General features: G+C 33.5%; 1 protein-coding gene across 3 annotated transcripts in view; it reads right to left on the bottom strand.

Moving 5' to 3' along the window:
• Nucleotides 1-25,798, bottom strand: part of TMEM131 (transmembrane protein 131) — a 216,343-nt gene that overhangs the window by 77,167 nt on the left and 113,378 nt on the right. For all 3 annotated transcript variants that reach the window (XM_031959112.1, XM_031959113.1, XM_031959114.1), the window contains 2 exons: nt 11,840-11,908; nt 1,229-1,352 (listed from right to left, as the gene is read on the bottom strand). In XM_031959112.1, coding sequence (XP_031814972.1) covers nt 1,229-1,352; nt 11,840-11,908 — 193 coding nt within the window. The remainder of the gene's footprint in view (nt 1-1,228; nt 1,353-11,839; nt 11,909-25,798) is intronic.

Genomic DNA, 25,798 nt, shown 5'->3' with positions numbered 1-25,798 from the left:
ACTTACAAAACTAGGACTTTTTCTCAAGGGAGTACAGCTGGGGGAAGAGGGAAGGTACCTTCAGTTAAATTGTACTTTATGCTCTGATTTCAGCACTTTCAAACAATTTTCTTTAATGAGTCCTTGAAAATAGTCTTCAGATTTTTTTTAAATCATTCTTAATAGAAAGACAAACAAATCTGATATTCCCTCTATATGTATTATTTTGTTAGGTAGATTAACTGTTTAAATTCTATAAACTTTATATACTAGGTGGCACAACGAATAGAGTGCTGTATCCAGAGTCAGGAAAATAAACTCTGCCTGAACATCCTAGCTGCATAATTATGAGCAAGTCTTTAATGTTTGCCTCATTTGTTTCTTCATCTGTTGTGAAGATCAAAGGGGATTAATATTTGTAAAGCACTTAATACAGTGCCTGGCACATTTTAAGTGCTATATAAATGTACTTCCCTCTGATTTTGCTATTGCCTGACAAATAATTGAAATTTTCAATTCTGTTTCCTAAGCTATCACAATTGAAGATGAGTTATGATAACTGAGCAGTGAAAAAATATTTACCTTGTGTGTAAAATCATTGACGCATAAATACACAAATATATACTACCCGTCTGAAACACAGCTGTTATACTGGGAATATCCCTCAAAAAAAAAAGCTTTTCAGGATTCAACTATATTTATTATAATTTAGTTATTATAAATACAAATATTTTAATCCCAGTATTCTTGTGGAATTCCAAATTTCTTCAAGGAATCCTTTCCAATTTTTTCTACTGTTTTCAGTGACTTTCAGTAGCTTTCAAATGTACATGGTATCCCCTTTACTGACTACATCAATACCATAGAATCATAATATGTAGTCATATTCTTTCCATTTGTATTTTTTAAAATAATGTTGACAGTAGTGCCCACCTAAATAAGACTTCAGATGTTAACTGAAAGATTCTCACAAATGGTGAAAAGATCTGACAGTCATTAATGTGATTCTACTTAAGACTGCAATGTTTTAGAGTAGATAAAACAATCAACATTTAAAAAAAGACTTAGGCATCTTAGGTGTTGATACAAATATAATACTAGAATTACATTTAAAATGTTCTTTAACATTTTAACAGACTCATTTAAGCGAAATTAAATTATTCACCAACAAAACCTTGTCACTTAAATTTCAAACTTAAGTGTATTCATGTATGTACACATACATGCAACCCCCCCAAAAAAAACTCACCCTATTTTGAAAAAATGATGCATGAAAATGTGATGTTGTAGCAGATATTGATACTAAAGTAATTGTTTCTTCAGAACTAGGGTTATGAAGGTAAACTTTTTCCATTTTTGGCATCCCAACTGGTCTGTTAAAAAAAGAGAGAGAGAGAGATAAACAGGGCAAATGTATCACAAATTTTCCCCAAACACTGTATTTCTTTTCTTTTTTTTTTTTTTTTAAATGTATTATTGGACATTTCTGTTTTAACTTGACCTTCAATTGCAAATGTTATTCCTGGTTTTAACAAGTCCCACAGAACTGCACACCTATAGCTCCATTTCTTCAAAGAGATGGTGGTACATTTTTTTCATTTCTTCTTCAGAGTCTAGACAGTTATATTAACTAAGCATTTAGTTTAGCTTTGTTTTTTGTTTTCTTTCCCCTCCCTTTTGTTTCTTTCCATTTACACTGTTGTAATCTTTGTGTATTTTTTTTGCTGGTTCTGCTTATTTAATTTTGTATTACATTTTATAAGTCTTCCCACACATCCCAAATGATTTTTATTCTTCATTTTTTATGATGTAATAATATTTAATTGCATTCATGTAACATAATTTCTTATCCAATCAAGAGACCTCTATTTTATCTTCAGTTCTCTGCTACCACGAAATGCATTCCTAAGATTATTTTTATGTATAGAAGACCTTTTTTTTCCCCCTTTGGCTTCTTTAGGATTTAGGACTAATAGTGGAACCTCTGGGTCAAAGAGTATAGAAATTTTAATTATCTTCTTGGCATATTTCCAAATTGTTTTCCAGAATGACTAGTTCAATTCATAGTTTGATTAACCATATATTATTGTGCCTGAGTTTTTGCACCCCATCTTCAAATACTGACTATTCCATCTGTTTTTAATTTTTTCCAATTTACTGGGTATGAGGTTAAAACTCAGATATTTTGCTTTACATTTATTTCTCTTAATTTAGCAATTTGTTATGATTAATTAATTTGCATTTCTTCTTTTTATCACATTTTGATTTATTTAATTTAGTGTTTATTTTGACATTCTTTCCTTTTTAAAAATTGAGTTCCAAATTCTCTCATTCTGTCCCATTCTTCTCCCACTCACAGAAAAGCAAGTAAAATGTTATCAATTATACATGTGAAACCACACAAACATTTCTATATTACCCATGTTAGGAAAAAAGCAAGAAAAATGAAGAAATAAGGAAAATGTACTTGTTTGTATTCAGAGCTCATCAGTTTTCTCTCTGGAGGGGGATAGTATTTTGCATCATGAGTCGTTTTGTCTTTGATCATTGTATTAAGAGAACTATGAAAAGTGTGTGAATCAAATTGATGTCATGTTGAAAACCTGATTATTTTGAGAGCGAAGTTTCATTTTCCCATCTATCCCACCTGCTTGCTAATTGTGGGAATTGAGTGACATCCTGTTTCATACTGTGAAAAGTGTACCTGCTTGTTCTTCCCACTTCCAACTTCCAAACCTTGATCACCCCCCCCCCCCAATTAGAATTAAAATAACTTTCTTGTGTCCTAGTTTATGTCCTGTTATTTACTTTAATGTACAAAAATCTGTCTATCCCTATATTCGAGGTCCAGTGTTTGATTTTGTTTTATTTTTTTCTTGATATCTCATGGAGTCCTTAGTTTCCACTTGCCCAATTTTAATTGTTAAGGAATTATTTTCATCATTGAATTTGATCTTTCATTTCCCATTTGGCCAATTTCTAAGGAGTTTTTTCCCTTTAGTGAATTTTTGTGCCATCAGGCCAACTCTATTATTTAAGTATTGTTTTCTTCAGTATTTTTTAGTATCAAGTTAATAATTCTCTTTTTATTCCCATCCCCCATCATCCTCATCCCTCATTCTCCCCCTTTTTCCTACTACTCATTTCCTTCTTTAATTATTCCAAGAATTCTTGTTAGGCTTGGGTTTAATTAGCATTGTTCTTTGAGGCTTTGCTTCTGTTTTCAAATTGTCATCTCCTAAATTTAAGCCTTGGTCTTCCTTGCATGCAGTTATAATTACTATCTCATTAACTGTTTTTTTAATGATTTTGAGTTATCTATAAAGCTCAGAAACATTACTGGGTTTAAACCAGTTAACATACCATCAACAAAAAGGATCATCTGGATAGTTTATCTATAGAGAAGTTTTCTTTCGCTCAGACTCTATGGTAGATTCTCATAACACAGCAAACACATTATTATCCCATTTTGCCTCAAGTGTAATGAATATTCAAAAGGATGAGTAAAGTTTTCTCCTATTTCAAAGAACCTTGAATAATTCTGGCTCATGTATAAGAGAGACTTTCTGTGAAAGCATTTGAGTTTTAGCAATAAAAATAATTACTTATAAAAAGAAAATTCAACTGGAGGAATGAAAGATCAGGATATTAAAGGAATCAATGGGAAAAAAAAAGGATGCAAGATGGCACAGATCTCAGATTTCACTCTGAAACAGTAATCATCAAAACAATCTAATGCTGGATAAAAAAAAAAAGTGGTTGATCAATGCAATAGATTTTGTATATAATATATAAAAATAAAACAGATAAAAACTTAGCATTTTATAAACCCAACATACCAATTACTAGTTTTTGCTGTGATGGTTATTGTAGCAGTGCTAAAACAGGAGAAAGGAATTTAAACTTTAGAGCATTTTTTAACCTTCTGATATTCCTGTACAAATACAACATGCTAACTTAGGACCCTAAGAAAAATTGTTTCAGAAATCACACTTAATAGCAAGTTCTTTTATGGAATAAGAAGGTAGTCCTAAATAGATACTCATAATGTTATTTTGGGGTTGAATTGAATTGTGCCTAGCTACACATTTTAGCAATAGTTGCTGTTCTCACTAGGGTGGGCCAGCTATCTGATACAGTCATGTAAGATTCAAAACTTCAATATCATGAAATGGATGAAAACAAATATATTTCATAACTGTTACTTCTTAGAGAATACTTGGAAAAACTGATCTGATTTTACCAGTTCATGCTTATAAGTCTTATCTCTTTTTTTCCTACCTGCTCCTTTAGTCCCATTGATGCGGGAAAGATTCCAATCTTTGATTCCCAACCCCCCCCCAGCTAATGTAAATTACCCTTTGACTCACAAATCCTGGTCCCTTTGAATTCCAATAGAAGATCTGGACCTGTCCCAGCCTCACCCGGATCTGAGCCAACTTTGGGGCTACATCTCAAAGCCCCTCGAGCTAAGTCTCAGACTTAAAAGGGCCACACTGGGAACCCCTCTTTGCAGAGATTCCAAACATGCCAGCCATGTGAGGACCCTCTGTCCACTGGATCGGTCCAGTGCCTTCCTTGTCTCTACCTTCACCTATCTCCTACTTCTAAACTCAATAATAAACCTCTTTTATTAATCTAGCTCTCCGGGCCAATAAATGCTTTTATTGGGAATTCCAAACCACTACTAGACCTCATATACCACCGTATCCTTGCGCCAAATACAAGGGGGTTGCAGGGGAACTCTGTTTGACTCCCTGTACCCAAACCTGCCACTAGACCTCAACTAAACCCTAATTTCATTTAGGTACTCCAAATCTAGACCGCAACACATGGTCTACACCTCAACATTTGGTTCCTGACCTCAACTCCATCACCATCAACCCCACACTCTAGATTCACCTGTCACTTCTCCGGAATGCCTACTTCACAGATAAACACATTTTTATATTAAAGCTTTTCCTTTCTTACATTCACTGATACTCTGGTTCCCTCCTGATGTTCTTGGTTCACTCTTTCTAGTTGCTGACTGCATTTCGCCTCTTACTTAACTCACTAGTCATGGTAAGGAAGTTGGGATATTCCTTGGTCCCCACAACCATTTGCAGACTCTTCCAACACAATCACTTACCTTCTCCTCCTCCAAGATTCACTTAATCTACATTTAATATGTAATCAAGAATCCAGTGGCCATTGTCTACCAATTCCAGAACACTCCTTTTTTTTTTTAATGATTCCTCTTGCTTCTGCTCTCATACTAGGGGACCCAAACCACACCCCATTATACCTATATTAACATACCCTATGCATTTTACACACACACACACACACACACACACACACACACACACACACACATAAAGAGAGAGAGATTTCCCTGAACACTGAAACCTCTTGATTTTTCCAATTACTCTTCCCATGACATACTCCTTAACCTAATGAAGTCATACATACATAGAGAGATGTCGCTTTCAAGTACAGTCAGTCTGAAATTCCCTCTTCCGGTCATAACCCGTTGTAATTCTGCCTTGCAACTCCAAATGCTAGTGTCTGTCCTCGCTGGCCTTCAATCCTTCCATCCACAATCCTTTATAAAACTGCCTCCTTGCACTAGATATACCCTGCTCCCTTCCCTTTTGCAGTATTGGTCCCCAGTACTGCATTATTAGATTTGTTTGTGTTCTGGCCAGACCCTGAGGGTCTTTCCTTCCCAGACTGATACATTGTTGTTTGTTCTTGTTTCATTTCTTTCTTAAGTGTTGCCTCAGACTGTAGCTTAAAAGAACAAAACAAAACAAACAAACCCTAAAGTCTCCCACTGTATCCAGTTCACTTCATATTGTTCTGATCTATATCTTGCCAATGACCTGAGTGACCTTGCACAGACCCTCCCTAACTTAAATCCAACATTTTTGCAAGTCAGGGCTCTCTTTGAGAACTAATGACAAACAATAGCAGCAGTAGCATTTGTACTTTCGTTTATCAACTTCATAATTACTTTTTGCTACTTTTTTATGACTGGTGAGTACTTTAGCCTGGGTTGAAGAGCTGATAGACATTAAGAAGACATACTGTAGAGAAATTCAGATTTTTTTTCTTCCGAATTGATTGTTACTTTGTGAAGCACAACTCACTATCATATTTTTGTTGCATTTAATGACAAGAATTGTCCATGTGACAAATGTCTTTTATACAGACAACTTAAAAAAAAAAAAAAAGCGTGCCTTCTTGTCAAAAGCAAATTCCTCTATATGGAGAAACGATTCCATTCCATTACTAATACCATTTTCTACAGTGTATTGTTCCAGTCTTCCCATTTTCTTACTGATTTTAATCTCTTCCTGTCGGTTTCCTCTTTACAAAAATCCATCACCCTCAAAAATCAGTTGAATGAGGATCATCCAAGCCTTTTAGCAGTCACCTATACTTTTCTTCTTTTTGGTGGCAAAGTTTCTTGAGAAGGCCATCTGTGGGAGGTGCCTCCAATTCTTTTGTTATCATTCTGTTCTTAACTTTCTAACTTCCTTGCTTTCTAATTCTGACAGTTTAATGTCATTGGCACTGAATTGTACTAGTTTTACAACTACTCAATACTGATTTTATTTATACTATTATATATATATTTTTCATTTGTTTCTGCTTCCCTATCACTTCATACAAAAATTTTCATATTTTTAGTAGTAGTTTTTATTCATTCACATATTAGGGCAATACTTTAGTATTTTGCTACAACAAATTATCCAACTATAACTTAATTTGTTAGGCATAGTTTACTTTCAGATTTTTTTGTTATCACAATCAATATTACTATAAATGTTTCTGTCTATAAAGATATTTAGTAACTTTACTTATTAATATATTTTTAATTATTTTCCAAAATGAATTTTTTAGCATCTGTGTAGAGTCTACCAGAAGTAAATTTTTTGCTTGGCTATCTTACAATAGCCCTTTCACAATGACTATTCCTCTTCTAGCATTTTAGTTCTCTTGACGGATAGTTTAAATCTTATTTCTTAAGTTATTAGTGTATTTGAATACTTTTTTTTTTAAAATGTGGTTCTACTTTATATTCTACTTTTTACTTATATCCCTTCACCATCCGCTTACTGAGCAATGACTCTTAACCTAATACATTTTTATGAGTTCCCTATAGATTTTTAGATTTCATATTTTGACCTCATGAGTTAAGAAAACATTATCCCTCATCAATATGAATTTTTCTCTTGATTACAGCTGCAATGACCTTATTGAGACAAAAAGCTTTTTAATTGTATGTAATCAAGTTTCTCTCTTCTCTTGATTACATACAGGTTACTTTCCATTCCTTGAACCACGGCATATTAGAAATTGGTTCCACATGCTGCCAACATTCTAGACCAAAACTGGCACAAAAATTTACTATGCCTGGGTTATAACTGACTTTTCTTAATCTAAGAACTGACTTCCTTGATCATTTCCTCAGAAATTATCTCTAAGAAGGTTTGGTGGAATCTGTTTTCTTGATACCAAAAACTGATTACTTCATATCTATTAAGAAGGCCAGAAGTGTGTGCTCATGGGAAGCTTCACTTTTTTGATCTCACTACATTTGTAAAAGAGGTAGTCAGTTACAGTGCATTTACCAGAGTCTATATATCCATGATTATATTAATTTGAATCTTTTCCCTGAACATTTTTATATAGGTTTAAGTGATATCCATGTTTAAGCAAAAAATCTGTTGCAGACATGAACTTGAACTGTATCTTAAAGGAACAAAGGATCTCATGAGGTAGAGGTGAGGAGAAAAATGCATATCAAGCATGAGGGAGGGCTAGTTCAGGTATAGACACAGAAGAAGGGTAGTAGTATGTGAGAAAAATAGATAAAGCTAGTTTGACTGGATCACAAAGGGTGTGAGGGAGAAAAATGTCAAGTGAAATTTGAAAGATAGATTGGGAATAAGTTATAAAAAGCTTTTAAGAGCTAAATAAAGGCATTTATTGACTAGGGCAGTGACATGGTTAGATTTGGTTTTAAGGAACATCATTTTTGGCAGTAATGTCTAGAAGTGATAAGAAGCTACTGTAATAAAAAAGATAGTCTAGAAGTGATGAGAAGCTGAATGAAGGTGGTAGCTGTGTGAGAAGATAGAAAGGACTAGATTTGAGGGAACTGTGTAGTTGGAAATATCAAAATTTTCATACATGATAGGCTGAATGGAATGAAAGAATAAAGTTAAGGAAAAAGAATACTGACTTGGGAAATTGGAAGAATAATGGTGCTTTTCATAGAAAACAGAGCATCTAGAAGAATGGTGGATTTTGGAGGAAAATAAAAAGTTCTGATTTGGACATGCTGAATTTGAGATATCTCCATGGCATACAGAATGAAATGTTTAATATGGAGTTGATGATGCAGAAGTGAAATGGGAGAAGGAATGGAGCTAGATATATAGATCTGTAAGTGATTTAAACGTCTTAAAACTAACAAGGTCACCCACCAATAGTGATCATCTAGAGTGGAAAGAATAGAGGGCCTAACAGAAAAGTTTGGAGAAAAGTCATTGTTGGGATACAGTAAACAGAAAAGCAAAAGAGATTGGAGATGATCAGACAAATAAGAGGATGAATCAAGTGTCAAGTGAAGCAACGAGTTTGTGAAGGCCAAAGATTGAATAAAAGACCATCAGATTTGGTGATTAAGGAAGAAATCTCAGTTATATAATGTGCAAAGGACTAAGAAGTAAATTGGAGGAGAGGAAATGGGGACTGTAGATATAAATATTTATTTCTAGAAGTCTAGCTGAGAAAGAGAGGAAGGATACAGGACTGAGGATGGTAGTAAATTTTAGGAAGGCAGCAGGGAACGAACCAGTAGTACATAGAGAGAGGTTGAAGATGAGAGAATAGAAAGATGAATGAGCAACCTCTAGCAATCTGCTAAAGAAGGCAGAAAAAGATGGGATCAAGGATGTATGTAGACAGGTTGGCTTTGGCAAGAGTAGCTAACATTTTTTTTTTTTTTTTTTGCAAGCATGCTTTTTGTTTTTCTTAGCAGTTATATTAAATAAAAAGTGCATTTGCATTGTTGAGTTTACCATAAAGCCATTATGTAGCAAGCCATTGAACTTAACCACGTTTCTACTTCTTAACCAATAGCAGGTAATTTTAATAATTACTTCTTTGGTAGGGGTGATAGGGTACATAAAGATGGATGGATGTGCCACACTTCCTCCCTCCCTAGTTTAAATTTCATTCCTTGATTTTTTTTTGATCAAGGATTTTTTTGGTCCTTGAACAGAAGCTCTCTGTTCAATTCTTATTCTAAGCTCTCTGACAGCAAGTACTGTTTCACTGCCTCTGTAACCCTAGTGCCATAACAGTGCATACAATATAGGGAAGTACTTTATAAATGCTTTGACAATTGTTTGATTCTATAAAATGCCCTTTTGGGCATCTGATTAGTATAACACCAAATTAGGAATATAATTTGAGTCTCTTATTCTTTTTACTAAACTAACATATCCCTACCATGAATACAAGTTCTCTCTCCAATTATTTATATAATTTAATTCTTTAAGCATTGTTTTGTATTTATATTTAATATTTGTCTATTTTAGGAGGTTAATTTCCAGATACTTCAGAGAAATGGAACTTCATTTTCCCCTGTTTTGTTATAACTGTCTAAAATATAAATATTATACTTTGTCGAAGACTTTTTCTGCACATACTGACATAATTAAGTGATTTTGTTACTAACTTAAGCATTCATTATTTATTTATTTACTATTGCTGAGAAATCCTCAAATTCCTAGTGCAAATTCATTCAGAGTAGGAAGAGACTTCAGCAGTCTTCTCAGTTCAATATTCTTATTTTATACAGAAGGAACTAAGGCCAAGAGATTAAAAGGTCAATGAAGTACTAAGTATATCTAAAAGACTTGTTCTTTTCACTATCATGCTACCTCTCAAAAGAGGTGGGGCTGATTGGGGATATAAATGTGAGTGTCCTTGCATCGTAGGTAAGAATCATATCAATGTCAGTTCTACAGAAAAATATAGTAGTGTCAGAAAGTCTTGCTTCACATTTGGGCTCTTCTACTGTACCTATATAAATTTGAGTAAAATACTGTAAATCATTGGGTCTTGTTTCATTTAACTCTAAAAATCAAAGGGTTGAATTAGTATCTCTAATGTCCATTCCAGGATAAAAGTCTATGATCCTATAGATGATACAGAATAAAATCAGTGTCCCATTTTCTTCTAAGTCTTTGAACAATTAATCCTACTCCCTTTCTAGATTACTTGTATATCCTAAATGTGTCATACTGTAAAACTATTAAAATTGTAATAAGTTGTTAAGCTTTTAATAGCTTGAAGAAACGAACCCTCTCATGTTTTACTCAATAAACTAAAAAAGCAAAAATAATTAATTCCACTATAGTGCTTTATTTGAATTTGTTCACAAGTTTGTTCCAATGTGACCACTATATTAGGAAACACTTTTTGAATGTAGCAAGAATTTTACATTTGCTCATGTGCAAGAAACAGTAAGAATACAGAAAACTGTACCACTCACAATAATACAAGCTGCAACCTTATATTTATGTTTTCTGTTGCAAGCAGTGGAAGGAGGAGGACTAGTCTGTATTTGTGCACTTCACTCACCTCTACCTTCCAACTCTGCCTAACCTCTTGTCTGTAGCCTTCAATTTTGCAATCCTGGCCTATGGGAATCTAGAGGTAAGCTGCGTAGTAGCCCAACACTGCAGACATCACCTCTACTTATTGTAATATATATATATATATATATATATATACTTCTTAACCATTTGATATGAATAAAACCACACTGCCATTTTTAATTAAGTTCCTCTCTCTTTTTTTTAATATCCCTGGAGAAATTTTTGAGTACTGTGTTCTTAATCCTTGTGCTTTTTATTGAATTATTTTACATAGTACCATATATACTGTATAATAGCTAAATTGATTGTACATTTAAATTTATTCCGCCTTTACTTGAGTGATTATCACTGATTGTTTCCTTACAGATCTCTTATGAGTCTCTATTACCTCTTCAATATTCCAACCTACAGTTATTCTGGCCAAGAAGGATAAATTTAATTCCTCTTTAACATAAAAGTTTTTTTTTAAATAGAATTATCATATCCAAAACTCTACTCTGGCCTTCTATACTCTAGGTTAATCATTCTGAATTCCTTCAGCTTTCATATGACACAACTTCAACACCCTTCATCATTAACCTAGCTGTTCTTTTTTAGTCATTCTCCAGCTTACCAATTTTCTTTCTAATACATAGGACCCCAAACTAAATGAAATATGCTCTGAACATGGATGTAGTCTGATCAAAATGTATCTGAACTATGACTTCCCTCATTCTGGAAGCTATCCTTCTCTTAATGAAACCCAAGTTCTCATTAGCTTTTTGTCTACTGTATCATAATGTCAATACCTATTTTGTAGGTCAATAAAATAGTTGGATCTTTTTTAAATGAATAGAATGCCTCCTTCATTTTGTACCTGAGAAATTGATTTTTTGAATCTACATGTGAACCTTTAAGTTTATGTCAATTAACTGAATTCTTTTTCTATGGTTTTCCTTGCAGGCAAACTGACATAGACAGTAAAATGGATGACTTTTATATGTATATTTTGTCATTACAACATTCTTCATTATGGATTATTTCATGGGGCTCCAGAGTTCCAAAGAACACAGTTTGAGAAATCAAATTTTAATCATCATCAACAAGAAAAAAACATTAATTAAGCATTAATTAGATACCTGAATAGAAAAAAGATAGCATAAAATGAATAAAACACTATTTCTTAAGAAAACAAAACACAAAATCTTTAAACTTACTGTTCATGGAAATCCAGCATTGGTGGCTCAAATCGAATAGGTCTGCAGTTCCCCCGGTATAGGGATACACTGTAAATAGTAAAATGGAGGGGGGAAAAAAAAGAATATAATCAGTTCTCAAAGCATACATTTCCCTAATCTAAATGCTCTTAATCTAGGTGAGGGGAAGGAATTGTTTTTTTTTTTTTTTTTAATAATTTGATAACTTTATTTAAATATAATCTGTTTCCTTTGTAATCATTTACATTTTCTTTAATGCATTAAAAAACAACATTATTCTAAGAAATCCTTAAGCTTTTTCAAACTGTCAAAGAAGTCCATGACACAAATAAGGTTAAGAATTCTGTCCCAATCCAAGCTAAATAAGCAGCAGCTTTCCTTTCCCTCAAATTATATTTTATAAAAAGACTCTTAACAAGGACTAAATAAAATGGATATTTCTACATACATAAAACAGAAAAAGATTCTGCATGCAAGTGCAATCTCTCTACACAACTTGCATTTCTCTTAGAGTATGATAAATCCAATAAATAACTTTCAAATTTGTCTTGTCTATGATTCTAGCTTTTGTTCTATTTTCTTCTGTAGTTTTTTCTCCCCCCTCAAAAAAAATTTCCTTAAGAAAAGCAGATTTTTATTACATGACTTTAAAGAGAAACAGTTAATGCTAAGCTTTATTTTGCTAATAAAATAGAAACAGTTTCTCTGATTTGTGTGGATATGTATGGAAAACAGCAAATATGACTTCATATTAAGTAAAGATTATTTCAGTTATAGATAAAAATATAGATTTTAAAATGACATTGTGACATATTACCAAAAATTACACACTACTATCCAAAGAATACAACTGGTGCTATATGATTTTTTTGGAGGGAGAAAAACCAGATCATTTCATTGGTTAGAGAAATTCTTAGTAAGTAAAAATCTCTCTACCAATGACTATGAGTTACTATTCTGAAGTTATCTGGAACATATGAAAGGATAGATTTCTTGTTCAGAATCATAAGGCCCCTTGGGTCAGAGGTGGCATTTTGTGGGAGACCATGGCCAACACAGAACAGAGAAAATGACACAAATAGAATCTCCAAGAATGAACTTCATAAGTTATGATACAGGGAAGAAATTCAAGTTGAAGAATTAGGCCTACAAAGACACTGGCCACAAAGACAGGAGCAAAGATTTCCTTAGTAATAATGAAAAGCTCTGAATTGGTGATCTGGCTCACAGCTCAAGAGGTTTAAAGCTCCCAATCTGATGGGATATTTACCTGGTAGTAGAGATCACTGGACTGAGACATGTCTTTATAAAGAAAAGAGATAGAGATGGATGAGGAGATTGGGGAGCCCCTTTCTGTAACTAGTACTACCATAGCTGTTTTATATTTACTAACTGAAATTCTGGTAAACACACACATTGATAAAACTTATTTGTGTCCATCTTATTTTACGTCAATCTATTATGTGAACTTAGGTTAGCTTTTTAGACTTCTATTAAGATTTGGACCCACTTCTTCTTGACTTCAAAGCCAGGTCCCCACTATGTCACTTTGCCTCTAACTATTGGGTTTTTGGACAATAATTTTCATCATATAAAAATTAATTAATCTGAAAGTTTTGGTTTTATTAAAAACACTAAAAAGTGATTTCTAACTGTGTCGCTGTAAACTAATTTCTCATTTTAAAACATACTACAGAAGTGATTAGATACTATATGGGAGGTGTGTATATACCTAATGATCTATTCATGTAAAGGCCAATTAGGTGACAGTTTATGGAGCACTAGACCTGGAATTAGGAAAATCTGAGTTCAAATCTGGCCTTAGACACACTATAACCCTAGTCAAGTCATTTAATTTAATCTCTGTCTCAGTTTCCTAACCTGTAAAATGCAAAAAATAAAAGCACCTCCCAGGATTATCGTAATTATAAAATGAAATAATATTTGCAAAGCACTTTGTAAACCTTAAAGTATATATAACTCACAAATCATATAAAACAGCTGTATTCTTTGGATATGATTGATTCTACCATCATCATTCTCCTTTCCTCCCATCCCTCCTTTCAGGAAAAGCTCAATATCACAGAGATTAAATCAGCTTCAGTATTCATACACTTCATTAGAACCTCTGGGGCCTCTACCCCCTTAGTTGGCGAGCTTGTGGGTGGAGTAAAACAGTATTATCACCCTTTGGAATCATGTACCTTCATGGGGTTAGGAGTGTTACAGCTTCCTTTTGTACATTGTCTTCCCCAATTAAATTTAAACTCTGTTGAGGCAGGAATTGTTTTTTTTTCTTATTTTTATCCCAGCCTTAGCATATAGCCTGGAAGGTAATAGGACTTTAATAAATATTTATTGCATTTATATTATATTGTACTGTTCTATATTGTTGTTATGGGTAAAAGATGTATTCTTAACTAGACACCAGACAGAGGGAATTACAAAAGATCAAATAAATAACTGAAAAGATGCATAGAAAAGATAAATATACTCAGGAAAGAAGGTATAAGTAATAATAAGAGAAATGCAAATCAGAACAACCCAGAAACTTCATGTCACTCCCCACAAATTGATAAAGATAACCAAAAAAAATCAAGTTAAAATACATCTACTATCCATATCCAATACAATATTTATTAAACTCTTGTTATGTGACAGAAAGTGTGTGATGATATAAATAAGAAAAAGAAAATTCCTGCTCTCAAAGAATGGGAAGACTACATACAAAAGGGGGCTCAAAGCGGGAGACAAGGTACTTGGAAGAGTGGTAAGGTAGTAAACACATGAATGCACTGTTGATGAAATTGCGAAAAAGTACAACTTTGTAAAGCAATAAGGAATTATGAAAAAAAGTTATTAAAATGTCTATGCCCTTTATTCAGACTTCATTACTTAGTTTAAACTCTAAGGAAGCCATTGGTAAAAATGATATTCTCCATATACACTAAAATATCTGTTGTAGTACTTTTTGTGACAGCAAAGAATTTGAAACAAAGTAAACAACTATCATTTGGAGAATGGATAAACCAAGTGTTACATGTATGGGATAAAATTACTATTGTACCACAAGAAATGATTTACATGATGAATATAATATAGTGGAGCATGGAAAGATCTGTATGAACCTATTTAGAATGAAATAGAACCAAATAAACAATATATACAATGATTATAACTATATTAACTAAAAACAAAACAACTATCCATACCCATCTACCCACTCACCCACAACTCAAAAGTGAATGAAAAATAACAAGGATCCAGTGAAATGATATGAAGGTATATCTCCAAATCACTTTTTCATAGAAGTAGGAGGTCTAAAAGTGTTGAGCACTATATATATTTTTATACATACATGTTATATGGTTTTTATATATTGATCAGTTGTGTTGATCATTTCTCCTCTTCTTTTTCTTTTAAAAAACAACAACCCTATTTTGTTATATGGAATGGCTCTCTGGGAGGAAGACTCTAAATGGAATGTCAGGGAAATCTTTGATGAAATAAAAAACAAAAGACATCAATTAAAATTGATTTTTTAAAAAGATCTCTCTCTCTCTCTTCTCCTTTCTTTTTCTGTCTCTCCCCTTCCCCTCTCTCTCTCCCTCTTTCTCTGAAATGTTTCCCTCTCCCTGCCATCTCCAATCATCTTGGATCTAGAATTCAGTGGTTCTCAAAGTCTGGTCCAGAGCATCCTGGGAATCTCTGAAATCCTTTCAGAGAGTTTACAAATTCACAATTAGTTTTTATTTTTAATGTGATCAGAATCTATAACTATAAACCACATAAACAAAAACTCTTTGGACAGATCCTCAATCATTTTTAATAGGATAAAGATATTGAGAACAAAAGTTTGAGGACCACTGATCTAGACGTTACCACTGAACTCGGAGGTGATCTTGCACAGTCCTCCCTCACTTAAATCCAAATGACGTGCATGTGATGGCATCATTTTCCTGATCTCATGGTCCACTTAAAGAACAAAGGACAAACAACCTCTATGAGTAGAGATGCCCACTGGAACTGCTCACTTAGGCAACACAGTCTTCCTTTCTTCCCTTTTTGCTTCCTCCCTCCCTCTGTCCACAAAGGTTATCATACCTTTATCTGTGGGTGCACTGACCAAAGGAATATAAAATTATCTTTTCTATTAAGATATTTATTATCTAGATATCTCAGGGTTTATCAGCTAGACCATCCCTTAAACTTAAATTACTGGCTTTTTTTGACTGGCCAACAATAGGACCCTGGTTAACCTTAGAAAGAATGTAAATATCAATTGTTTCTGTTTTGGCCATAAATCCTGAAGAGTCTTTCCTTCCTAGATTGATTTTTTTAACTAGTTGAAAGAGGCTATTCTTTGCCTCAATTCTTACCTAATCTTAATCACTTAAAGGGCTTCAGTCAGGCAGACCTATTAAAGACCTCTGCTTAAAAATAAGATGAAGGAGCCAGCTCCCATGGTCTTGTGATGAAGACAGCCATTTGCACCCAGAGAGAACACTGTGGGAACTGAGGGTAGACCACAACATAGCATTTTCACTCTTGCTGTTGTTTGTTAGTTTTTTGCTACCTTTCTCATTTTTCCCTTTTTGATCTGATTTTTCTTGTGCAGCATGATAACTGAGGAAATATGTGTATAGAAGAACTGCACACGTTTAACATATATTGGATTACTTGCCATCTAAGAGAAGAGTGGGGGAAAGAGAGGGAAAAAATTTAGAACACAAGATTTTGAAAGGTAAACGTTGAAAATTATCCACGTATATATTTTGAAAATAAAAAGCTTTAATTAAAAATATATCTATAATATCAAGATCATCCTCTGCATCCAGAGTCATCTACAGTTGTCTTGATATGTGTCTTGCCACTAGATCCAGATGGCTCTGGAGGAGACAATGAGAATGATGACTTTGCACAGCCCTCTCTCTCTTAAATCCAATTCACTTGCATGTCATGGCATCACCTCCCCGATGTCATGGTCCTCTTGGCAAATAAAGGACAAACAACCACCACAAGGCACAACCACAACCATTATATACTAATCATTATTAAATGAAGGAAAAGTTTAGAGATATTTGATGAGCCAATAATGTTTCAAAATAAATTTAAAATAACTCAAACAAAAAAGAAAGAATTCAAAATACCACCTTATAAAGTGATGCAATTTTCTGAAGTCCAAATACATCAGGAATGTGAATCTCAGTGACATGTTTAATGAAAAGATAGCACAAACAAATCATATTTTACCTTTATGCTAATTTTGAAAAGACTGAAGAGTGAGACATCAAAAACTGAACACAATGGAGGCATCTGTTTATATCTGTATTGATAAGACCTCTTTACCTCTTTTAACCCAAATTGCACTCTGCATTCAAGCATCCAGAAAAGAGCTGAAGACTAAAGAAAAATAAATATTAAGAATAAAACAGAATCATCCTAACAAAGAAAAACCAGTTCTTGCCACAAAGCTGTCAAATATAACAAGAGATAATTAAGTGAACTATTTACAGGTCAGCAAACTTATTCTTAAAATTCTGCGAACTAGGTTTCAGCAATATGTGAGTGGAGAATTACCAGAAAAGCAGGCTAGTTTTCAAATAGGCTTTTCAAATAGTGACTAAATTGTCTATTTTCACTGCATTATGGAGAAAGCAAGGAAATTCCAGGAAAAAAAAAAAAAAACATCTACTTCTACTTCATTGACTATACTAAAGCTTACTCTGACCTTGTGGATCACAACAAAATATAACATAACTCAAAGAGATAGAAATATGATGTCATGTCACCTGTCCTTCCAGAGGAACCTGTGTACCAGTCAAGAAGCAACATTTAGAGTAGAACCGGAACAATAGGTTAAGACTGGAAAAGAAGTGGGACAAAAGCTGTAGACTGTCACTTTGCATATTTAACTTAAAGGCAGAGTACCTCATGAAAAATGCCAGTCTCAGTCTAGATGAATCAAAAGCTGGAATTAAGTTTGCCAAAAGAAATATTAAATAATCTCAGATATGCAGGCAAAATAACTCTAATGGCAGAAAAGTAAAGAGTTAAGAAGCTTGTTGGTGACAGTCAAAAGGGAGAGTTTAAAAGCTGGCTTGAAATTTAATATAAAAAAAAACTAACATATTGGCAACTGGTTCCATCAACTGCTGGCAAACAGAGGGAGAAGCAGCGTCAGATTTTATATTCTTGGGGTCAGAGACCACTATAGACTGTGACTACAACCATGACAATTGTTCCTTGGAAGGAAAGTTATGGCAAATCTGGATAGCAAAGTAAAAAGCAAAGATATCACTTTGCCAATACATATCCATATTATAGTCAAGCCATGGTTTTTCCTGTAGCAATATATGACTGTAAGAGTTAGTCCTTTTCCTTGTGGGAAAGCAGAGTGCTTCAAAATTAGTGAATTGATGCTTTAGAATTGTGCTGTTGAAGAAGACTTCTAAAAGTCCTTTGGACAAGGAGATCAAATCAGTCAATACTAAAATTCAGGCTATTTACTGGAAGGTCAAATACTGAACCTTAAATACTATGGTTATATCATGAAAAAACAGAACTCACTGAAAGAAGCCTTAATGTTGGGAAAGATTGAAAATAAAAGGAAAAGAGTATGGCAAAAGATGAGATGGATAGTGTCAGGGAAATAATGAACATGAACTTATACTTCTGAGAGAGCACAGAAGATAGAGTAGTCTGGCCTGTTATGGTCCATAGAGTCACACAAAATTGGACCCTATTGAATGACTCAACAACAACAACATACTTAGGACTGAAGTTTTAAAAAGTAGTTCAAAGATGAAAACTTTACCTTCTGCAGTAACTGTCATCAAGTTTGTAATGTTTTTATTGGTGTCACTGACATAATAAATTTGCACCAAATATAGATTGACATAGCAGGAAAAGACTAAGGCACTTGAAGAATATTTCTGGACATTCCAAATTGTAAGGGACAATTCAAGTGTTTCCAAAGAAAACAGAAGCCAGACTTCAATAGGGGAGAAAAGGATCTCATTTGGAGGAGAAGAAACATATCAAAATAATAGGAAATGAAAGAGTCTAATAATACTGAGAGAGGCAAGGAAAAGTATAGTTGTACACCTGAAACTTAAAAGCAGGTCTTAAGTTTGTTTATTAGTTAGTTTTAATTGCAAAGAGAGCTGGATGCTCTATAGAAGAGGTGTTTTTCTTCCAAAGAATGATATAGTAGATAGAGCCTAAAGATGAGACCGCATTCCATAAAGCTCAAGGAAGAAATGAAGAGCTGTAGCATTTAGTACAGTGACTGGAACATATTATATATTTAATAAATGTTTATTGAGTAAGAGTAATTGGTAATTGCTTGTTTTGAGGAACTGAGAATTATTTGTCAACCTAATAACAATAAAAAGATCTACTGTTGTTCTAGGTCATATATCTAAGATAAAATAGAGAACTTCTAAAAGACTGAGCAGAATGGATGTTAATTAGTCACTTAGGGTGATTCACATAGGCAAAAAAGATACTTCCAGGAGAAACCTAAGTAATATTTCCAATAATTAAAAAGTCTTGGGCAAGAAAAGGAAAATCATAGGAACACAGATTTATCCTTTCCTTATTGGTATCCTTTGAAAGAAAAATATTCAAAAGAGAAAACAATTTTAGAAGTGAACAGTGGCAATCCAGTAGTAATAATCATAACCACAAATGTCTATATACTAATATCCAAAATTTAGGCAAGAGTAATTAATTTAAAGATCACAACACAAGGAGGCAAACTGATATTAGAGACTTAGTAAAATAAAACCCATACTGAGTGCATGGTTCTGTGCAAGTATATCTTATTGAAAAGAAAGTAGGTGGGTAAAGGGAAAGGTGAATTAACATTATGCATTAAAAAGGTATGCTTATGTAAAGAAATCCAAGAACCAGAACAGGGAACTCAGTAAACATTTATCAGGCACTGACCTAAGAGTTGAAGGTGTCATACACACACACAAAAAGGCAGAAGACAGTCACTGTTTTTAAGAAGCTCATCTTCTAACAAGAGGAGATAACATAGATTATGTAAAGGTAGGATACTTGTGGATAAATTGGGGGGCATACGACAGGTAAGCACTATAATAAGTAAGAAGGATGAAGAAGATTTCCTGGTGAAGGTTGGGTTTTATATGGGACTTGAAGAAAGCCAGAGAAACAAGGATATGGAGATCACACACACACACACACACACACACACACACACACACACAGCTAAATGGAGAATTATTTGAGTGAAGGGAAAAGCAGGGACAAGTGATTTTGTCATGAGTTTGCTAACTAGGTCACAATTCTAATATAAAAGCAGGATAATGTAGGAATGGGAGAAACCCTCACCCTCATCCTCCTTCCTTCCCTCCCTTCTATCTCTCTTGTCTTCTTTATTACAAATCCCCAAAGAAAGAGCATTTAATATCTTTTTTAATTTCCTTAATGGTAATGATAATTTTGTCCTTCTAATTAAAAAGACCAAAATCTATTCTGGATTTGATCTTCACTAACAGGGAAGAACTAGTTGCTAAGGTGGAATTGATGGAAATCCTAAGAGAAAATAAGTGTACCTTCCCTCTCCCATCCCTGTCCGGAGTTTATGACAGAGGATAGGAAATTTGTGCATAATTTGACATATATCCGAGATTTGGGGAAAGTAGATTTTAAAAGATTCAAAGGAAAAATAGGAAGGATCCCATGGAGTAAAATACTCATGGGGAATTTAGAATAGAAAGGATGAGGGATGATGAAGAATGGAATTAAAGACAAAGGAAACAATTCCAATGAAGAAGAAAAATGGGAATCATCTGAAGAGATGGATGTACAGGAAACTCAACAACCAATTTATGTTATAAAAAGTTTGAGAAGATGGGACTGACTACGTAATAAAAAAATAAATATAAAAATATGGCACAGTTCTATACTCAGGATAAACTGAGGTTGGCAACTAAATAAGGCAAGGAAAATGGGAGGAAAAGAGATGAGTAGGGGTAAGCTATACTGAAAGAAAAAGAAAAATCAAATAAAAGAGAGGATTTTTTGCTTGGGATGGATGTACTAATGATTATAGAAAAAAAAGTGAGAAGACAAAGCTGAATAACATTATGTTTCTCTTTTCTCTGTAAGAGAACGATTTGTAGTACTGCATCATGGGAAACAAGAGAGGTATCACCATTGGAAAAGAGCAAATATTGGCTTGATTTTTTTATTAAAGCTTTTTATTTATAAAACATATGCATGGATAATTTTTCAACATTGACCCTTGCAAAGCCTTCTGTTCCAAATCATCCCCTCTTCTCCCCCCCCCCGATAGTCCAATACATGTTAAAGTGTTAAAATACATGTTAAATCCAATATATGTATCCCTATTTTATAGTTATCTTGCTGCACAAGAAAAATCAGATCAATAAGGAAAAAAAACTGGGAAAGAATTGCAAAATGCAAGCAAACAACAGAAAGAATGAGAATGCTATGTTGTGGTCCACACTCAGCTCCTACAGTCCTCTCTGGGTATAGATAGTTCTCTTCATCACTGAACAGTTAGAATTGGTTTGAATCATGTCATTGTTGAAGAGATATTGGTTTGATTTTTTTCCCCCCAGGGTCACATACCCTGGAAGTATTAAGTGTCTGAGGCCAGATATGAACTCAGGTCCTCTTGACTTCAGGGCTGGTGCTCCATCCACTACACCAACTAGCTGCCCCCTTATTGGCTTGATTTTTTAAAAAAGCAATAAACCAAAGTCTGCAAAGAAAAACAAGTTCAGTGGGCTTCATTTTGGTTTCTGGAGAAATTTTAGATAAATACTATAGAGCTGATTAGTAAATACCCAGGGAAATAGTGTTCACAAAAAAAGTCACAATGGCCTCATCAAAAACAAGTCATGCCTTCACCTCCTTTTTTGAAAGAATTACTAAATCAGGAGAAAGGGGGAATGCTTTGTTTCTTTAGATTTCAGAAAATTTTCATTAACATATCTCATACTACTCTTGTGGAGAAGCTGGAAAGGTATGCATTAAATGATAATAATAATTTGTATTTAAGACTTATAAACACTTTACATGTATTATCTCATTAGGTATATGTAGTCAGAATGACTGAATGGCCAATTAAATGAGTAAATCTTAATGGTTCAATGTTCACTGGCAGAAGGTATGCAGTGCAGCATCAAAGGAACCTGTGCTTGGTTTTGTTTTATTTAACAATTTTATCCGCCTTAGATAAAAGCAATTATGACATAGTATTTGAATATGATCCAGAACTGGGAAGGATAGCTAGAACAATAAATGATAAGACTCCAAAGGAAGTCTTGGATAGGCTAGAGTAGTAGGCTAAGTATAAGAAATTTAAAACAGATAAATGTAAAAGTCTTATACTTGGGTACAAAAGTCAACTTTACAAGTAAATATGAAGGAAACATTTTTATATAGACACATTTTGAAAACTTCTTTTAAGGCTTTTAATGCATTGCAAGTACACTTTATCTAATGGCATAGCAAGGTGCAGAGGCTGGTATTACACAAAGCACCAATTTAGAAGCTAAAGATGTGTATAAAACAAAGAAACCCTTTTTGATACTATTTAATACCAAAAATTACTTTAAATCTAATTCCACAAATATTCTAAGTACAAACTTAAAGGGAAATATATATATATATAATCCTTGGGGGAAATATATATACATATATATATATATATGTATATGTATGTATATGTATATATATGTATATATATTTCCCCCAAGGATTATATAAATACTAGAAACAAATGAGGCAAGAGATGAAAAAAAAATTCAATATAAAGCTCTTGAGGAAAGAATTAAAAAAAAAAAAAAAGAATAAGTAACTGTAAAGTGGAGCCCCTGAAAACTAGAAAAGATTGAATAAGAAACTTTCTGAGACAGGAACATAAAGTGGAACAAAATCAAGATTGAAAAAAATAGATGAAAATGTAAGACATCTGATATCAAAGCCAATCTACCTTGAAAATAGATTATAGAGAAATAATCTAAGAATCAATGAGCTCTCTGAAAAACAAGATTTAAAAAAAATCTGGATTCTCAGAAAAGCAAATTTATTTAAGCAATTGGAAGGAGCTTTATGATGAGATAATACTAACATGTTAACTTTTGGAGACATAAAAATTTTGAAGGCACACTTACTTCCACTCCCCATTAGCACATTAGCATTACCTCATTATACAGTGACAGCCTGAAAGGTTGAAATTTATGTAAAGGATTAAAACATTATAAACAAAAGCAATTTTTAAAGACTTAAGAACTCTGATGAAAGTACTGAACAACCCCATCTACAGAAAAGCAATGAAAAAGTATGTTCTCCACCTCCTTGTAGAGATGGTATAAAGGATAGAAAGCAAATACTTTTGGACATCGCCATCATGTGGTTTTCACTTTACCTGACTCTGATTATTTGTCACCAGCGTCATTTCTGCCCCTTCTTATTCTTGATCTATTGGGGAGAGAGTTAAGGAGGATGGTAGCAACAGTGAAATAATTTTTTTTTTTAAAGGACATTAAAAGAAAATGCAGAGACGAGAAAGAATGACGTTCAGGAAGAAGCACAGAGAAGCAGGATGGTTTTGAAAACAATGTGTAGAATTTATTATGTACTGAATTTTTAAAGCACACTATTAACAGATTCATGCTTCCTAAAGAATCTGTTGTTCTGTGTTTTGCTGTGTGTATGGAAAGGTTCTTTTTTTAGTGTTTAAGTTGGGAATAAAAAAGGGAAATTTAAAAATGAAGAGTAATAGGTAAAATTTGCAAGATGTAAATTTACGTTTCACTTCAGAAAAAATTCCCTGGTATCAAAGCCATACGAAAGTGAAAATGAATAACCTCTGAGAAGTTGCAGATTCACTTCTTTGGAGATTTTCAAGCAGAAGCTGGTTGACAACTTGCTACGTATTTTGGAAGCTATGCCAAGCTATGCCAAGACTTCAGAAAGAGGTTAGAAGGGTTAAATTATTATGGCATTTGTGTAAGAGAAGGAGAGAAGGGGACGTCCCCAGAGATGTGGTGGAGACACTGAGAAGATTTACCAACTGACTGGATGTGAAACCTCCCAGTTTTGGTTCTCTTTACCAAACAATTTATTGAATTGTTCTTGTGTTAGCCTTTCTGAATCACTAATCTCAATATCTCTCAATATCTCTCTCTCTTTCTCTCCTCTTTTTTCTTCTCCTCCCTCTCGGCTTGCTTGCCAAATAATATTACTCAATAGAGATCTGATGATATTACCTATTTGCTCAAAATGGCTCAATGAAGCCCTCAGGATAAAATAAATGACTCGTTGAAAAAATGCACATCAGCCTGCATTTTAAGGGCCTCAACAATCTAAGTACAAGCTACCTCTTCAGCCTTGTTTCATGTTGTTATTGTTTAAATTATTCTTCTGGTTCTGTACATTTTACTCTCCAAGAATTCATTCAAGTCTTCCCAGGATTCTCTGAAACTCCTTTCCATGTCCCTGCTTCTTCAACCTTCCCTGGTCATTATTCCTTATAACTTGGTAGTATTCCATTATAGCATATATCATTTTTAAAAATCTATTCCCTATTAATTGGCACTCCCTTAATTCTTTGCCATTACAAGAAATTGCAATCAATATATTTTTGTAAATATGAGTCTTTTTCCTCTTCCTTTGCTTTTTTTGGAGCTATATCACACTGAGATAGCTATTTTATCACAGTCACTCCATTATCTGTAGATGTAAGGTAGAACTTTGTAGTTGCTTTAATTTGTAATTCTCTATAAGAGATTTGAAGTATATTTTCATCTGGCTATTGAAAACTTTAATTTATTTCTCTAAAAATGTACTATTCATATTCTTTGACCATTTATCAATTGAGCAGTAACTTTTAGTCTAAAAAAGTGAACCAGTTTCTTATTATCTTAGAAATGAGATCTTTAATGAAGAAATATGCTACAAAGATTTTTTCTCCTAATTCTCTATTACCCTTCAAATGTTAATGCCATTGGTTTTGTTTGTGAAAATCTTTCTTATTTTATATAAGCAAAGCCATGATTATAATCTCTTTATCCTTTATCCTGGACTTTTTCCTGGCTTTCTCCCATGCATGGAATGCTATCTCTCCTTTTCTCCACTTACTGTTTCCTTGGCTTTCTTGAAGTCTTGGCTAAAACTCTAGCTTTTACACCTAGCTTTTCTAAACCTCTTAATTCTAGTATTTTCTTCTGGTGATAATTTCCAATTTATTCTGAAAATAACCTGCCTAGCTGTTAATATGCTCTCCCCCCATTAGATTGATCTTGAGCGTATAAACTTTCTATTGCAATTCTTTGCATCTTCAGTACTTAAGCACAATGCCTAAAACACAGCAGACAATAAAAATGTACTGACTAAATGAAAGGTATTTTCTTTCTTAAATCTTTTTAAATTTTTGTCATCTTTCATGTTTAAATAATGTACCTATTTGTAATGTACCCATTATACTGGCATATGTTTTGATGCTCGTCTATACCTACTTTCTGCTCAACTACTTTCCAGTTTTTACATAAGTTTTTATTGAATAATGAATGCTTAACCCAATAGCTGGGTTCTTTGGTTTTATCAAACACTAGGCAACTATGCTCATTAATTCTGTTTAGTGTGTATCTAATCTGTAACCCTGATTGACCTATTTCTCAACATTTACCAAATCATTTTGATGATTACTGATAGATTTTATATTTTAATCAAATTGAATATATGCTATATCTTTCCTGTGTACATTTATATAGGTTATCACTTTTATCACTGAAATGTTCTTCTTCCTCATCTTTACCTTTCAGAAGTCTTACCCTGAATCTTTGGAGATTTAGTTTCGGTATCATCTCCTCTATGAAATGTTTTCAAATGATCCCAGTTGTTAATGCTTTCTTCTTCCTCAAATATTTCTAGAACCTTTTTTCCAATCTTGCC

The sequence above is a fragment of the Sarcophilus harrisii genome, chromosome 3 (genome assembly GCF_902635505.1).
Source record: "Sarcophilus harrisii chromosome 3, mSarHar1.11, whole genome shotgun sequence".
Taxonomy (NCBI): domain Eukaryota; kingdom Metazoa; phylum Chordata; class Mammalia; order Dasyuromorphia; family Dasyuridae; genus Sarcophilus; species Sarcophilus harrisii.
The sequence above is the reverse complement of the archived record's forward strand: the minus strand, read 5'-3'. Positions and strand labels throughout refer to the sequence as shown.